Source organism: Ambystoma mexicanum, chromosome 1p (genome assembly GCF_040938575.1).
Source record: "Ambystoma mexicanum isolate Mex_15411 chromosome 1p, UKY_AmexF1_1, whole genome shotgun sequence".
NCBI lineage: Eukaryota > Metazoa > Chordata > Amphibia > Caudata > Ambystomatidae > Ambystoma > Ambystoma mexicanum.
The window spans coordinates 113,393,409-113,404,674 of NC_090921.1; the positions used below are offsets into that span (position 1 = coordinate 113,393,409).

The following is an 11,266-nucleotide window of genomic DNA, read 5'->3' on the forward strand; positions in this document are numbered from 1 at the left end:
AAAGATACAATCGGAAGGTGGATTACTAGAAAGGAAGCCCACAGGGCCCAACAGAGAAAACCTTGAGAGGGTAACGGCTGCTCAGGAGGGGAGACCCCTTCCTCCTACAGTTGGGGTGTGACATTCCCCTAGTGGTTCATCCTAGTGTCAGCATACCACTAGAGAGGTCTAACACATTTTCTTGATGGTCCATGATGGGGGTTCCAGAAGAAACCCACTGCAGGAGTCTCCCTCTCTGTCAAGTTTACAGAAGTGAGACCGGTATTTGCATACTCCAGAGTTCACTTTTAGGATTGGTCTCATATGAACCAGAGACAAGGCCTACTTTGTTTAGCCCTTTGAACCTGGAGACCTCGAGCAGTACATTGAAATCGGTGTTTGTTGATCACACCACTATATGCCTTAATGTCTACCCACAGAGAATGACTGCCAAGTCAGTTATTGATGCCTTTCTGAATAGCAGTCCAAAAGACAGCTCCTCTGCTGTGCTCAGTAGCAGTCGGACCCAGGGGAGGTAGAGTGAAGTGGCCCGTCAAGTGTCACTTAGCTGTCATCCACAGGAAGGGGGCCAGAGAGAGAATGGTCAGATCTCTCATAAGTTTTAATGGGGCCTTCAGTGAGCCCCAGAGTAAGAGGTGGGGCCTTCTCCCATTAAACTTATTTAGTACATCCCTGAACATTTGAGTTATCTGGGCCATGCCATGTTTCACAGCTTGGCAAGGGAAATTAGTCCAAAGGCCTTGATGGACCTGCCCAGGTTGCCATAATGTTTCCTATGAACAGTATGGAGGATTCTGTCTTGAGAGATAGAATAGGAGCTCTGCATATGGCTATAGAGAGGGAGCCAGAGAAATCTGTGTCTCTCCCTGCCCTGTGCCAGAGCAACCCTTCTAATGGTTTCAGTGAGGAAGACCTAGTGTCTTCTTACCTGACCTCACATCAGCATGGCGAGCTGGAGATTTTGCAGGGGCAATCTGCCCCTTGTTGTCACTGAAACTCTAACAGACTGGTGTAAACCAGACTGTATTTTGTGGCAAGCCCACCAGGTTTGGGTGTTGTGGTTCAGAACAAACAAGAAGTTCTGGCAGTTGGTGTGAGATCCACCTGTGTTGGAACAAGGAGTGCTCGAGCACTCTAGCTTTCCAGAGTCCAGTTCTGAGGATCTGGAGGAGCATAAAGGTAAAGCCAGTTTGGGATTCTGTATGGACCCTAGAGCTCCATATGCCGTCCCCGAGACAGATACACACTCCCTACTAAGAGGCAACAATTTGGTGCATCAGCTCTGTAGTGAAAAATACAGTTGCCTTTATGATCTCTCTGCAGGGTATGGCAACAAATCCCTTGCAGTCTATGCTGAGGAGGAGACAGCAGTTTCAACCTTCTCAGATCCTTGCTTCAATGTATGGACTTCTGGATTGGTGGCTCCAACTAACACCTGTCAAATGGGATTAGCACCTGTTATGAATGGGAAAACGGATCATAGCAATACATATCTGGATGACATGGCAGATTCAACCCCCATTTGGAAGGAACCGAGAATAACTCTAGAGACTGGGTGTCAGGACCTTGATCAGGCTGGCTTGTTTGGGGAGACAACCAAGTGTTAAACTGAACAGGAGCCATTGGCCTTCCTTGAGCATAAAGTTGGTGTATGTGGGGCCAGATGCAACCTCTCATCAGTGAAGTACTTCATGTACAGAACTGGGCAACCGCTACTACTCAAGCCTAAGTGAGGAATTTTCTGGGTCTCACTGGGAAACACAGGAGTGAGATGGCAGGCTATAGCAATAACGCTGCCCCTTTGACTGCCCTACCTATTCATAGGGGACCTAAAGAATTCTTATGGACCCTTGAGTGTGAGAAGGCCTTCACTGGCCTGAAAGAATCCTTAGGTCAGGTCACTGGTTTAAGGGCACTTGATTGGAAGAGACCTCTCTTAGTACAGACAGATGCCTATGACACTGGGATATGATGACAAAGGTGAGGAAAAATCTATGTTCCACATCAGAGACCAGGTTAGGCATGGAGAACTCTGGTGGCCCCAGATGGAGAAAAGGTTTTTTTTCATCATATGGTGCCTTAGGAAGTTGAAGTCATACCTCCATGGGACTCATGTCACTGTGTATGCTCGCCCTAAGCTTTTGAAGTGGTTGTTGGATATAAATGGGGAGAATCCAAAATGGCTCAGGTGGTTCATGAGTCTGCAAGCCTTGAACTGCACTTGGGGCATAGGCCAGATCCCAAACTTAGCAATGCTGATGGTCTGGCCATCTGGGATAACCGACTGAACAGAGTACCCATCCAGGGGTGGATTAGTTTATACCCATATCTACTTAATTACTACAACAGACAGTTCTAGCAACACAGTGCAGTTCAAGGCTTGCAGACTCATGAACCACCCTTTGCCCCCTTGGTGCTGAAACAAAAAAACCCCGACCAGTAAGAGCAACTACCCTCCTGTCAGTATCCAGAGTGCATCCCTTTCCTTCGTGAAACTGCCTATCCTCTGTGTTCCTTTACAGGGTGGGTTGTATTTTGTAGTGTGCTAGAACCGTCTGTTGTGATAATAATAAAAGTAGATGTGTATACGACCTTGACTGGACAGTCCCTTCTATCATTGGGTAACAAGTTTACTTTCGCTGTGTTACAACCAACCAACGATCCATGACCATGCAGAGATAAGCTTGCCATTCCATCGAAGTTACCAAAATTGGACAAGGTCTTATAAATCACTTGTATTTCAAGCTGTTTGGATCCCTTCTGGTGCACTAGAGGTGTGGGGTTGATTAATGGTTTATAAACAGATATTCATCCCTTCGCCACTGGTACCCTGGAAGTTGATTCGTCACACCAGCTGGATAGGGAGGGGCGCAGCACCTGCAAATAAAATCACTGGCACTTTTTCCAGCTGCAACTCATGACATGCCCGATCCATATATGAGGCACTAGCACACAACCAATACCCACACAATGCTTAAAATACATGGGCCTAGAATCTAGGCCATGCGACAGGCTAGTTTACCCAACAGGTGGCCAGGAAGAGAGTAGTTAACATACTTGGGTGTTACCCTTCATCCTGGCACTACCCAAGGGGGGGGCATCCAACCGCCACAGAACTCAAGAGCTGAAGACTGGGGATCATGGTGTCACCTGTGCCAGACATTCACTCTTCACTGACCACACGTGCAAACTGAGGCATGACACAGCAGTTCCTTCACAAGTTTATTTCTTCCTCTTTAACAGATCATAGAGCTAGCTAAGCGATTCCATCCTATAGTGACAGGGTTTTTGTTGGCCGTCTCGGCACTTCTTGACAAGTAAGATAGACCCAAGTGCGGCCACAGCCAGGAAGACAGACGAGATCACCAGGAGCGCCAGTACCAGCCCAGGACTGTGTTCAGAACCTGTTTAAGAAACAGATTTTAGAGTGGGTGTATCAAGGGCTACAAGACAACTTTATCCGACAACAGAGCTAGTGTGCGATCACTAATGCGGAGGTATAGACATGTTCAGGTTGCTTGTGGTCTCATGCAGAAGTGACCAAGCATCTCAAGCTAGACTGCCACTGTTGGGGTGGGACCAAGTCTAATATATGTAGTTTACTCATTTTGTTAATGACTTGGGAGGCAAAGTAAGATTGGGGGGGCGTGGAAGGGCACCCGTAGCAATGCCAGAGGGTAAGATTAATACTAAATCTTCCAGTCGTAACCTTTGTTTTATTGCAACCTCCCCCTCCCCTCCCCCCCCATGCCAGCCAGAAACATGAGGGTATAGGTGGCCTACACTACAGTCACTGGTTATCCCATTGCAACCAATCAGACGTGCTCTGCAGGAGCCCTGTATAAGGAAGGAGATGAAGATTCTGATTTTCATCCAATAAGAGACCTTAGTGCTGGCCAATAAGAATGCACGGTAGCGTTTGCCCTGCAACCCCATCCCCGTTTTAGGCTCACCATGCACACCTCTAGGTAGGCACGGGCAAATAAGTAAAACGCCATTGCAGGTAACCTGGCAAGCCCACCACCAGAAGACAGTTCATCATAACGAGGGAGACCTACCTGGCGGCGACAGATCCAGGAAGTCCGACTGCTCCGGTACAGCACGCTTGGAAGTCAACTCCCCCAGGATTGTTAAAGGGCCGATAACAGCTACTTCAGACTCCACTGGCAGGAGGCCTGCATTTAATGACACAAAAATGAAGACCCTGCTACCAGTTGATCTACTGCCATGCTGATATCACAATTACCCATTAAACCTACCGGGCTTGGAAACATCCCTCTTGCCTCTCGGTGCAGCCACACAGTTTCCAGAATCACAACAGCTGCAGATGCTACTGGAACCTTCCAGCGCCACATAACTGGGGAGAAAACAGGGCATTTAACTCTAGTTTTAAACCAGTGCAAGCAAGTCATTCAGTCTTAGAGTCTCACCTGTTGGAGGATTTGCTGAAGGAACACGCCTTGTCCACGGCACCTTGTTCGCTGCCAACTGGCACAGCCTTGAGGCTGCAGGTGATGTAGATCTAGAGAAAGGACAACTCATGAGCCACTGGTGCCCAGGCAACTTACTCAAGACAGGAGTGGGCACGGGGGGGGGGCGCGCAACTCACCACATGGCGATCATCGCCAATGAATCGGAAAGCATCCACCGTGAACTGAAGCCGGCTTGGCTGGGGCCTCGGGGAGATGAACGAGGAGGCGGAGTCAGACAGCTTCCCATCAACCAGGCACCTGTACATCATGGAACACAGTTAGGATATTTCGTAAGCCAGCAGCCAGCAGGATCTTTCCCTTAAAAGGGAGGCGGGCACTCCATGCAACCAGGCCCACCCCCGCAACATTAAAAGCCAACCCCCAAAATGAGGTTGATGTGTACATGGGGTAGGAAGTCTACTCGCCAACGCAGGGTACATCCGTAAATTCTTCACCATCTCATGGGAGGCAGCAATTACAGTACTCACCACCTGCATGTACAGAGTAACGTGCAATCTACTAAGTGGTGAGGGGAACAGGTGCCGCCGGCCCTCACCCATGGGATGCAATGATGTCATATCTGGGACTGGAAGTCTGGTCTGGAGTCAAAGTGGCCACACAGCCATCAACATATACAGTCATGGCCACGTGGTTGCCAGGCTGGACTGAGGCTTCTATGTTGAAGACATCACCGAGCTGGAAAATGCTGTTGGGCCTTGGAGCACTCCAGTCACCTGCAACAGGAAAAACACAATTACAGGGTGTATTCCACTGGGATTTTGGGGAGGGGGGTTGCCAAGGAAACTGGCCCGACCAGGCACTAAGAAATTAACCAACACTACATGGACCACCTTCCAGTCTCCCTCGCCTTCATCTGATGCATTCCAAGAGGTTAAGAACCAAAACCTGCCTGTGGAGTCATCAGCCCTCCAATGACTGTGGGTAGCCTGTAGAAATGCATGGTAAGTAGCTTAGCATAACCCCAGAGGGAATGGTGCGCCATCAGCAGAAGGCAACACTGAGCCTCACTTCTGATAACCCCAGATGAAGCCCCTCTTCATACCACCCATGACCAGCCATCATGACCAGGAGACGGTGCTCACGAAGGACCGCTACTCCAACCCAATATTAGTAGGCCAAGAGAAGGGCACAGCTCTTATCTGCTGTGCCTCATGGGAAGGCACGTAGGGTGCTTTTTGCTCATACCCCCTGGCTTTCTACTAGCTCCACCCTAGTGGCATCACAGGTGAAATGCTCCATGCAGTCAGGAACAGAAGAGCGAGTCCAGGTGGACAGTGCACGAGCCCAACCCCAGGATTGGGGGAGAAATACATGTTAGTAAAATAAACGCTTAAATCCTAGGGTGGTCTGCAGGGCCTCACCAGCACAATCAAATCCCCGGGGATATACACGACTGCATGAAAGTGCCCAAGAAACCAGCAACTTAGTTACAGAGCGCATTAGTGCGGTTAGTCTGGAAAGGGAGCTAGAACGGTGACATGATCACTCTTATACTGGCTGAGGTCCCAAGTAATCTCATCCCTAGTAGCATGGTTTCGTAGCCATTTAAAGGGCATGCGGGTTACTAGTGCACCCCAATCTCTGCTGAGGCCACCTACTGCTCATCAAGCGTAGGGAGAAGGCAAGACTCTCCTCTGCGGACACCGTGGAGCTGTAGGGGATCCAGGTGGGCTTGATGGCCTGGCTGCTCACGTTGACATTCCTAGGATAGAAAAAAAAAAAAAGTCACATGACTCTGTACTCCCATGAGGCACCACAGCTTTGCCCAAGATCACAGCTTTATCTCACCTGGGATAAATGCACTGCACGAGGACAGCTGCCGGGCTGGTCCTGGTAATGACGCGGCTGCTGCTTGTGGATGGAGATGGGCTGTAGGTCAAGATGGAGCTGTAGACCAGCAAGTCTGGGGTCACCTGGAGCAAGAGACCAGAACAATGACATGGTCAGAACTTCACATCTTAGCAACACATGTGTACTAAAGTCCAGGGCTCAAGTTGAGGGTGCACAGAGTCGATTGGCCCCCCTCCGCACCACCCTCCCCCACACACACTTTTTTAGCACTTGCCCCCATTGCTACAACAAAAACGCAAGCCTCCCCATCTCCAGACTGCAGCGGAGACTTGGGGGGGGGGGGGGGGGGGGGGGTTAGCTATGCTTCTTTTCTACCTGGCTGGACAGATGCACAGTAACACTGATCACCCGTTGGGGACACACAGATCCAACTGAAGATCACAGGTCAAGAGCAGCACAGGTCCAGAGCATGCATAGGAGAGCCGCCCGGAGCAGCACAGGTCAAGAGCTTGCATACGAGAGCCGCCCGGAGAAGCACAGGTCAAGAGCTTGCAAAGGAGAGCAGCAGTTGGAGACATGGTTGTCTGGTCTGCACACAGACCAGAAGCAGAACTGCTCTGGATGAATGGAGTGGCTAAAATGCAAGTTGTCTAAGGTGATGCTCCAGCATTTTTCCTGAACGCACTGTCATCTCCAGCTTCTGCTGTGCCATATGGTCATGGTCAGCTACAAACACATCGCACTAGGCAAAACGAGAGCTCAGTGGCTTCCGGTTGAAGAGTAGAGGCTCTAGGCAAGGTAACAGTTGGATCCTGAATAAGCACCCAACACAAACAATACATATATATTTGGCAAGACAAGCAGACAATATGGCCATACCAAGGGCACGTGGGAGGGTTCCACTGCATGGCTCAGTTGTAGAGTAGATGGTCCAGCAGTAGCCATGCCAGGGACCGTCTCATATCTGGCATCTTCCTTAGGCAAGTTTCCCCCACCCCTCCCAAGTGCCCAGGTGACAGCATTTCTACTGACCGTGTACGCGAACCTACCAACCACACAGGCAGCGGCCAGAGACTCGGTGCAGACTGCCACACAAACAAGCATAGAAACTCGGGAGGGGTGGATTCTGGAGGAAATGTGCAGGCTACCTGCTCAACCATCTCACCGTGGGGGAGGGTCGCCGGTCATGAGTTGGATATCTTTGATGAGCTGCTAGCTTCTACAGTCACTGTACTGGTATTGTTCTGTTCAATGGTTTGGCGATGTTTTGTTTGTTTATTCATTGGTAATGCACACCAGACCCGGGGGGGTATCAGGGCGCAGCGATTACAACAGATGCAAGGCTTAAAATTACAGGTTGCAAGATATAGGCAAGAGAAAAACATACAGGAGCGAGATATATACACAGCAGACATACGTCAAGGGATACTTTGATAGAATATTCAGGCACATTACCAAGGTATAGGTAGCAGACAAGCCTACAGGGCAGCAGATTTGAGCCAATTAATGTAGTTGTGTCTAAAATTCAGGTAGGGGAGCAGGGGAGTTGCTAGGTCTGGAAAAGACCCGGGGCTAAGCTGATGTCGGAACTGTGGGCTAGCTAGTCTTTTGGCTGTAGCTCCTGAGATTCTATCCGGGGCTACAACCAAAAGATCAGGGGCTATAGCCCCCCCTAGCAACGCCCCTGTAGGGGAGGAGTGCGTGTGGGGTGTGGGTTAGAGGGGGTTGCAGATTGTGTGCAGGTTGTTGTGGTTTCAGACTTCTGCAATGTGTTGGAGGGCGAGTGTGCAGGCTATTGGAAAGTTAGCAGGGTTAAGTGATTAAGGGACGCCTTCCCCACTTCAGGTGTCATTGGGGGGGGAACAGTTGCCACATCAGTTTGCCCTGGCACCCATAGTTCTGCACCATTTGCAGTCAACGGTCTAGTGTTACGGGGGGTGGGGGGGAATTCAGTACCCTAGCTGACCACCCTGGCTTGCATCCACGCTCGGGATCAGGCTAAGCTTTGCGTTACAGGATTGGACGCCCTGCTGGTAAACTGGACTGGGTGACCTCTCCCCTTCTGGAAGGTTGTCGTGTCCCTCCCTCTGGAAAGGAAGGGGCAGCCCCAAAGTTTGAAGACCCCTCCCTAGACCAACCATCCTATTTCGTCTTGTTTGGGAATTCTTGGTTAGTCTCCTGGAAGATTCGAGCGAATGAAGGCCAAAACTAAAGATAAAGGCCCAGGGCTGGAAAGAATGAGGCGTCACCCCCTCCGAGTCTTCTGCTTGTGAGTCAAGGGGGTCCCACGCTGTATGCTTGGAAGCAGTCCCAATAGCATGACAGGCTAACAGGACTTTTGGGGTGAGGCGATCAGAGAGTGGGTGCTTTACTGGGTCAACACACAAGTTGCTGACACCATGTTTCTCATTGGGAAGTCGAGCCTACAAATCCAGCGTCACTCACCCCCTCCCCAAAAAAAAGCAATACAGTCTCCCCCGCAACCAAGTGGGAAAGGCTTACAATGCCTGCTGCCCAAGCATGGGTAGCCTCATCCATCCACACACGTTTCAAAGCAGCCAAGCTGCAGAGTGCCTTAAGGCCTCTGCCAACAGGAGTCCCTGGCGATCTGGACCTACCGAAAAACAGGAGTCAGGAGAGGTTTTATTGGGGGGGGGGGGGGGCGCTAAAATCCACGCGTCTTCAAATTGCGAAAATCCTGCAAGGGGTACCATGTCGAATAAAACAGCTTCATCCCCAGTCCTGGGTATACTCAGCTGGCAGTATCCCCTTCCCATTATAGAACACATACTAGGGGGGGGGGGTGATTTATGAGGGGCCATAAACAGCAAAGATACCAGGAGGAGCATGAGGCACCAGACCTTGTCACTTCACCACATTTTATTCAAATAACAGAAAAGGAAAAAAAAAGGGGGGGGGGGGGTGGAAAAAAAGAAGTGGCCGAAGGGGCATGGAGTCGTCTGGTAACCAGACACCACACCCACTGCACTACCAGGGTGCTCACGAACGCAATTCGGAGGCGTCCTCACCTGCAAGGTGTTGCCGCAGTCCTGCAGGGTCACCAGGAAGGTCACCGTGTTATCCGCGTTGGCCGACGTGTAGCTGCAGAAATCCGCCCCCAGCCTCAGGTCAGCGGCCTGCACCAGCTTGCCCGTCCCAAAGAGGTCCCTCTGGACGGTGACCACCATGGCAGCCTCCTGGCACTGCACAGCCAGCGGGGTCATGGGGGGCAGGGCCCTGCTGCCAGCCTGGCTCCAGGTACCAGTCAGGGACACACCTGGGGCAGAAGCCCGACTCCCCTGGGGGGCCCACGAGGAGGAGCCCCTCCTGGAGGAGGGATCCCACCACGGGCTAGAGGCGACCCCCTCAGCCATCACCAAGCACAGGAGCACTGCCCTCACGATGCCCACAGCCTGCCTCATACTGGACGCTGTATTGCCACACAACGATGAAAGGGCCCTGCGGCTCCCTCTGCTTTATACCCGGACCCGGGACTCACCAGCGTAATAGACCCGCCGCACCTGGGACTCACGCTGCGTAATAGGCCGCACCTGGGACTCACGCTGCGTAATGGACCCGCCGCACCTGGGACTCACGCTGCGTAATACGCCACACGTGGGAGTAAAGTCATAATATACCATACCTGGGACTCTGTATAATATATCAAACCGGCTTTGCTTTGTTGGCCATGTTGGGACTCTCGCTAACACCTGGGAATTAGGCTGCAGTTCTGGTGGGGGGTCGCCATGCGGATGCAACCCCACCAGGGCAATGCACTTCTCCCAACCAGTGCATGGCGCCCCGGCATCTTGCCACAGTGAACAACACAATCGGTTACTTCAACCTCAGCCCCGCCCCTGATGCTACAGTGGGCTCTCCCACCCTCTCCCCACAGAGTGGAACATGCACGTTTGTATCATCTAAGGAAGCAATTGGTCTTGGGAGGATAGCGCAGGGGCAACGTGTTCGTATTGGCAGCAAGATGGGCAAAGCAATACAGGTACGATCCCCGGGTCCACGCTTAGAAACCTCTGGGTATTAAGCGCACGTTATGAATAACTACTTACAATTACAAACAAAGTCTAATGGAACAAGTCTAATTTCCCATGGTCTGAAAATGCAGGGCAGTTAAAGATGCAGGGTAATGAGCTGGGAAACAATAGCATAAGCCTGTTTGGTGCTGGCAATAAAAAGGCTGAACTTTTTTTTATTAAACATAATACTAATAAAAACATAACCTAGTACTATGGGTATTCCCCAACAAAAAGGTGTGCAGTGTTTTCTTAGTTCTGTTTTCTTTCCTTTCCTTTATTGTGCATTTGGTTATGCAACCTTTACGCGGAAATAAATTACTCCTCATAACACACATTTCATTAAAATACAATCAAGCTTCCCTGCTCTATCAATTAACAATCATTAGTAAAACCATATCGTACTCAAAAGTCTAAGAACGTTATCAAAGTTAAATAAAATATTTAAACGCTACTATTAAAATACTTGTCGTTTAAAAGATCCATACTGGTGGACCCAATGTCCGTCAATCGTAAGCATTGGGACATTTAAAAAAGGGTTAGTCAGTCTGCTGGTGGTTCTGAGGTGAGCGTGCCATAGATCCAGCTCCTGCCTCATGGTAACATCTTGTTTTGGGCCAGCTGGTACCCCCTGCACCCCGTGCACAGTGATTGTCCGTGGCTCCCCACTTCCTCCTTCCCGACCTGATCCGGCTTTCCCCCCTCCCACCAACCCTGATTGGTTCCTCATCTAGGTCATAAGTGACCCTCCCAGGGCAGCCCTCTGCCCGGCAGCCCCTGTGGCGAAGGGCCCCAAAGCAAAGGGCGCCTCCAACAGAGGCGACTCCACAAAGTGTCAGCAGGTGTCCGCAGGGAAAGCCAGTAGCCAGCCGTCAACCAGCAACGACCAGGACCAGTAAGGTAGGAGTGGTCTAGGTGAGGAGTACAGTAATAACTCTACCCTGGATGCCT

General features: G+C 50.8%; 1 protein-coding gene across 1 annotated transcript; it reads right to left on the bottom strand.

The window, feature by feature from the left end:
- Window positions 1–3,209: 3,209 nt before the first annotated feature.
- LOC138468081 (zona pellucida sperm-binding protein 3-like) lies at window positions 3,210–10,171 on the bottom strand. Its single transcript, XM_069608858.1, has 9 exons — window positions 9,314–10,171; window positions 6,282–6,406; window positions 6,092–6,195; window positions 5,029–5,206; window positions 4,610–4,730; window positions 4,431–4,522; window positions 4,260–4,357; window positions 4,059–4,175; window positions 3,210–3,404 (listed from the first exon to the last, which is right to left on the bottom strand). The coding sequence occupies exons 1-9, from the start codon at window positions 9,704–9,706 to the stop codon at window positions 3,253–3,255; spliced, it is 1,380 nt and encodes a 459-aa protein (XP_069464959.1). The 5' UTR covers window positions 9,707–10,171; the 3' UTR covers window positions 3,210–3,252.
- Window positions 10,172–11,266: the final 1,095 nt, after the last annotated feature.